At 41.7% G+C, this 6,000-nt stretch overlaps 1 protein-coding gene across 1 annotated transcript in view; it reads right to left on the bottom strand.

Annotated features, from left to right (window-relative positions):
- Nucleotides 1-313: 313 nt before the first annotated feature.
- Nucleotides 314-6,000, bottom strand: part of LOC140232862 (uncharacterized) — a 53,030-nt gene continuing 47,343 nt past the window's right edge. The window contains exons 16-21 of the mRNA XM_072312974.1: nucleotides 5,253-5,411; nucleotides 3,892-4,027; nucleotides 3,201-3,309; nucleotides 2,109-2,227; nucleotides 1,487-1,712; nucleotides 314-702 (exon numbers count right to left, since the gene is read on the bottom strand). Coding sequence (XP_072169075.1) covers nucleotides 479-702; nucleotides 1,487-1,712; nucleotides 2,109-2,227; nucleotides 3,201-3,309; nucleotides 3,892-4,027; nucleotides 5,253-5,411 — 973 coding nt within the window. The 3' untranslated portion in view covers nucleotides 314-478. The remainder of the gene's footprint in view (nucleotides 703-1,486; nucleotides 1,713-2,108; nucleotides 2,228-3,200; nucleotides 3,310-3,891; nucleotides 4,028-5,252; nucleotides 5,412-6,000) is intronic.

The raw sequence follows: 6,000 nt of genomic DNA, 5'->3' as shown, positions 1-6,000 counted from the left end.
GTGAAGACATGAGGAGAAAACAGAGGGGGGTGGACAGAGAGAGAGAGATAGAGCACGACATGGAGAGAGCCAAGAAAGTGAGCTGTGGGTGGGGCATTGCCCGCGGTCGGCAAGACAGCAAACGTTGTTGCTGTGCCTCGTCGATAGCGCCGGCAGCAGTCTCGTCGAGAGAAGACGGAAGGAGCTGGACAGGAGCCCTCCAGCTCAAGAGATGCCTCGCACTCTCCTCCGCTTTGCGAGCAACCGATGGAAACGGCGAGCGTATCCCTTCGCGCCAGGAAGTGCCGGCAAACTGCGAATCCCGACCCTGTTACTCTTTTCCATCTTCAAGACCTTCTGTGCGCTCTTGCTCCTGCCCCATACCCAGGATGCATTCAAAGGATGATGTTCTTAAATGCTGTAATCCTTCATTCATCTCTCCCTCGTCTCGGATGCCACTCCAGCACCCTAGAAAGTCGGCGTCGTGCGATGGACCGCATCAGTAGTTTGTGGCTCCGGACGCCCACTCCTTGGGCGGGTCCCTCAGTTTGCTGCCGATCCGGCGGTAGAAACAGATGTAGGAGTCGGCCAAGAGCCTCCGCAGATGCTCGGGAAGCTTCTTGTCGTCGGGCGTGCCCTTGATGCGGGCCTCGTCCTGCACCTGCTTCTCAAAGCCAGGTAGGTGGGTGATGATTGGGATGTTGAAGCCCGGAGTGTGGGAAGCTGTGGAGGAAGACAGAGAGAATGCCGATGACACAGCACAAATCCAGCATCCACTCAGTGACATTTACATGTAAAACTGCAGGTGACAGAATCTGCTAAACTGCACAATACGATGGCAACATAAGCACCCCAATCAGCTAACATAGTACAAAGTTGTCCTGGTCGTCTGCACTCCATGTAATCTTCCCACGTTTCACAACATTGACTCGGGCATTTTCCCCGAGACTTAATCCTTATAGGGACTTTGGTTTTAGAGCTGATGCAACTTGGTAATAGTAAAAATATACTCCTGATATATAATGCATAATGCAAAATTGATAGAAACAGAAAGAGAAAAAGAGGCAACTTCAAATGGCACTCAAACAAGCAGACAAACATACAAAAGTCAAAGATGTTGAGATACTGCGACTAAAACATATGAAGAAAAGGAATTACGAGAACTAGGAAAAAACCCTCAAGCAACTTTCTTTGTATACATCCATGTGCCCAATCAATGAACAAGTCTATTCATTCTCCACAGCAAAAGCTTTATAATCCAGCTTCCACATATTTTGGCAAACAAATATTGTCATTGATGAATTTTAACATTGTCATGATATAAAATCAAATATGCACATTAATAAATATTAACATCAACATGCTATGGATACCAATATCAATATGAACACTATTATTATTATTAGATAAATATCAGTGTAAACATTGTGCATACACAGCAAGATCAACATCAAATGTGAATACATCAATATTGATGGAGAGACAGTTTTGGACCAGGTCCTCTTACCATCTCTGTCAGCCATGCTGTCAAAGAAGACCCATTGGTCCGACTGGGGCTCCGCCCTGACAAAGGCCACGTAGTGACTGGTCTGTATGCAGACCACGGCAAACAGCTCCATCATCTGAGGCTGAAACAACGGCTCATGGGAGACCAACTCTTGACTCAGCAACCGAATCTCTTCACTCACGGTCAGCGCCTTCTTCTTGTGATCTGGTTTACTGCCGATATGAGTCTGGGAGACATTAAAAAAAATAGAATATGCTCAATCACTCCACACCCTGACTACCAGCTGCAACACAGTTTTAGCTGACCATATCTCCTCTTTCAGAATATGACCTTAACTCACAAATTAAAGTTATCTGTTGATTGAGTGCAGTTTTGCAGTGCAAAGTCACATGATATGTTAAACAAAACAAAAGACATGAACACTGACAAGTATTGTGTGGATGATGAACACAAGTGATGAACAATTTTTGAAAGAGCTGCATTATTTCAAGGAGAGATTTTGAGTCTGTTTAAATTGAATACCAATACACTAGGCAGGATTCACAACTATGAAGAACAAGCAATGGGCATGTCAACAACTTCAAATGGAGAGGAATGATGCCTCTCAGCTCTCATCACTCACCATATTGAAGCAGGCTTCGCAGAATGATTTGATGAATTCCTCAGATATGCCGACGTCTGGCCTACAGTCCCTGCACTCCAGGGTTGCCAGCTGACCACAGATCGTGCATTGACGCTGGTCTGAGGGAGAGCGAGAAGTCACAACAAGATTTGATTTGATATTTAAACAATTACTGTATAGGCCATCTTGATTGCCAGCGTAACATTCCCTTATTCAAGACTTATACAACTGCACAACGATTTTAAAAAATGGTTAAATTCATGATTGCGAAGTACAGTGATAGAATGATGAATTAAGTATTATCCCTTTACACAAAAACAGTAACAGAAAGAGAATTTGCTGAAAACTACTTATCCAGCAATAGAAATCCAGTGGAGTAGAGTGAAATTCAGTCTAGTAGTTATCATGTAATTGTAAATACGACAACTCTTTGTGGCACACAATGAAGAGGAAGGGGGAAAAAAACTCATCAAAATGTGTCATATTTGTGGCAAGTTCTCTCCCTTCATCTCAAAGGAGATGCCTCTTTAAAAGTCACAAAACATATCGTTGCAAACAAGAGACAACCATCCCATTCATATAACAGGCAAAATGAGATATGTACAATGTGAAGACCGTTCGGTAATTCAACCTGAGATGGTGTTGGAAACTATGGACAAGCTGCAGAGATCACACAGAAAAGTGATACCCCTTGTGCTGTTCTCCACATGTTCCTTATCATGCACCGATTTATCTCTTTTATCACTTTATCTCAACAGTTACAATTTTTTCTTCAAATTTCTGTACCTCTGTCTGTTTGATCTAACAGATACTACTGTCTTTCTCAAGCAAAATTAAGCTCTGAATAAAGGAAGGTATTAAGACTGTACACACACATGAAATTTTTGTTTCATTGATTCAGACAGGGAAAAACACTGACATAAACAAACAAGCAAACTAACTAAATAACTTACCTACTTGCTATCTAACTAACTGACTAACTAACTAACTAACCAATTAACTAATTAATTGATTAACCAACTAACTAACTAACTAACTAACTAACTAACTAACTAACTAACTAACTGACTAAGGGTAGGCCTTTCAACTTACAGTTTTCCAGCAAGTCTGTGATGTTGATGGTGAGACTGGGTAGGATGCGTTGGTACATCTTGTAGTCCTTGCCAAAACGGGGCATCTGGACTATCAGGCAGTCTGGTATCTGTGACCAGAGAAGGCAGACAGAAAGTGTGACAAAAATCTAACAGATGGCAAAGTTAAGCATATGTATAGGGACATACAATATGTGTATGTGTACCTCACATGTACAAATGGAACTGTATAATATGCGAGCCATGCAATCGGTTGTTGTCGTTGGCAATGCCCTGAATGCTACAGAAAGTTAAAAGGCTTTTCATGTGTATATCATATTCTCAGAGTAAATCTTTTAACTCTCCTTTAGGGGCTGTTGCAGGAGTACCCATATATCACTAATTGCTGCAAGATTGTTTGGTCACTTTCTTTATAATAAGCACGATACTCTTCTGAGAAGTTCAGTCAATAAAACAGATTTTTGATAAATCACTGATACAACTCCGTGATTACTCATATTCATTTCTCTTTTTCTACGAAGCAAGTAGGTCTTTATTGGTGCTGCATACAATGTTCTAAGGATGTCAGAAGCTCACAAATTAAACCAGAAAACAAGGTACAGAAAGATACAGAAGGAAAGAAGTCACTTTTTCTTAGTGGAGAGAAGAAGAATGGGAGTTAAAGTAAGCATCATTCATGTTGCCATGGTTACCTCCACAAACTTGAGCTCATTGTCCAGGAAGGATTGGTGCAGGAGCTGCTCCACACGAGGCAGATCAAGGGAGTCATTCTTATCCATGAAGATCTGGTAGAGATAGTGGGTGTCGATCTCTTTAGTGTCGCCATGTCTGTGAGGGAGGAGATTTTCAATTCAATTCAAACTTTATTTCATTTTTGGGAAAAGAACATACACATTTCACTTCCTTTGGTAACAGAAAATAAGGTTTCACAAGTAAAACAAAGTAAAGTGTGAAGAGTATAAAACAATTGTGGAACCTTGTGGTAGTTATACGTTGTCGTGAAAACTAAAGTGTATCTAAATGTAATAACAATACGCAATTTATAAAATAATGGAGGGACCCAGTAAAAAGACAAAGCTTGAAGAATAGTCAGATAGTCAGACAGACACACAATGAGATCTGAACAGAGAGGCAGGCAAAGACTACTGACAGACTATCATGTACATATACTCAAATAAAATAACATTAATTGGTATCTGCATCGATAGAATGATTCTTCATCTTCATCATCATCCTCATCATCCTCATCATCCTCATCATCCTCATCATCCTCATCATCCTCATCATCCTCATTATTCTCATCATCCTCATCATCCTCATCATCCTCATCATCCTCATCATCCTCATCATCCTCATCATCCTCATCATCCTCATCATCCTCATCATCCTCATCATCCTCATTATTCTCATCATCCTCATCATCCTCATCATCCTCATCATCCTCATCAACCTCATCATCCTCATCATCCTCATCATCCTCATCATCCTCATCATCCTCATCATCCTCATCATCCTCATCATCCTCATCATCCTCATCATCCTCATCATCCTCATCATCCTCATCATCCTCATCATCCTCATCATCCTCATCATCCTCATCATCCTCATCATCCTCATCATCCTCATCATCCTCATCATCCTCATTATTCTCATCATCCTCATCATCCTCATCATCCTCATCATCCTCATCATCCTCATCATCCTCATCATCCTCATCATCCTCATTATTCTCATCATCCTCATCATCCTCATCATCCTCATCATCCTCATTATTCTCATCTTCATCATTTCCATCTGCATTACTGTAAAAGTGGATATTTTTGTGCGACTAATTTTTCGCGCTTGGCCCGGTATGAAGAGTTTCGCGTGTTTTTAATTCCACGGAATCAAGACATCACGCACAGGAACATATGGCGAGCAAAAAACTTCGCGTGCTTTTACTTATGCGCTAGTTTTTGGTTGCGCGAAATGCGCGAAAATTACAACACCGCGAAAATTTCTACTTTGACAGTATGTCCTTCACCAGCACTGCATCTGCTGTTCCCATGATTACCTGGTTTTGAAGAGAGGATGCGACTTGAAGACATCCTTCAGCAGGGTGTGGATGAATTCCTCGGGGTCCTTCTCCTCGTTGGTCAGCCCCGGCAGAAGGTTCAGCTCGTCCAGTTTGAGGCGCAGGTTCCGGACACGGTCTGCTCTCACAAAGCCATGCCTTGGAGGGAATAACGGGGCCATTTAATTCCATTCAGTTCAAATAAGTCTTTATTTCCAACAGCACATTTTGGTTGATACAAGTTCAAGGAAAAATAGAATTTATATAACAATGGGTGATTTCAAGTTCGGTGCTAGTGCTAGTGCTAGTGCTAGCTCCCAAATAACAGCGTTAAATCAAGCTCCAACACCGACGGTCAGATCAACGAGGCGATACCATTCAAAATTATCGATCATCAGCACTAGGTGTTGGAATCACAGCACCGTGAGCTCCGCGGAAATTGCGCGATGAAAAAAGTGATGGCACGTGATTACAGTCAAATATCAAAAGATGTAGCCAAAACTGCTTAGTTTTAGACACATAGTGAGAAAGACGGATCAAAATGCCTCAAATTTCATCCATTCCCCAAAATACAGCTATCTTTATTTTGCTCCAAGGCTCAGATTTATGTAGCTATGTCTAGAGTGTTCGTTTACATTTACGTGGGTGAGCACTGCATTAGCATAGACTTAGCATAGACGAATACCTACTTATGGACGTTAATGTGGGTTTCGCACAGCAACGCTAACACCAGCACCGAACTTGAAAT

This window comes from Diadema setosum, chromosome 9 (genome assembly GCF_964275005.1).
Source record: "Diadema setosum chromosome 9, eeDiaSeto1, whole genome shotgun sequence".
Taxonomy (NCBI): Eukaryota; Metazoa; Echinodermata; class Echinoidea; order Diadematoida; family Diadematidae; genus Diadema; species Diadema setosum.
Note: the sequence above shows the minus strand (reverse complement) of the source record. Positions and strands in the feature narration are given on the sequence as shown.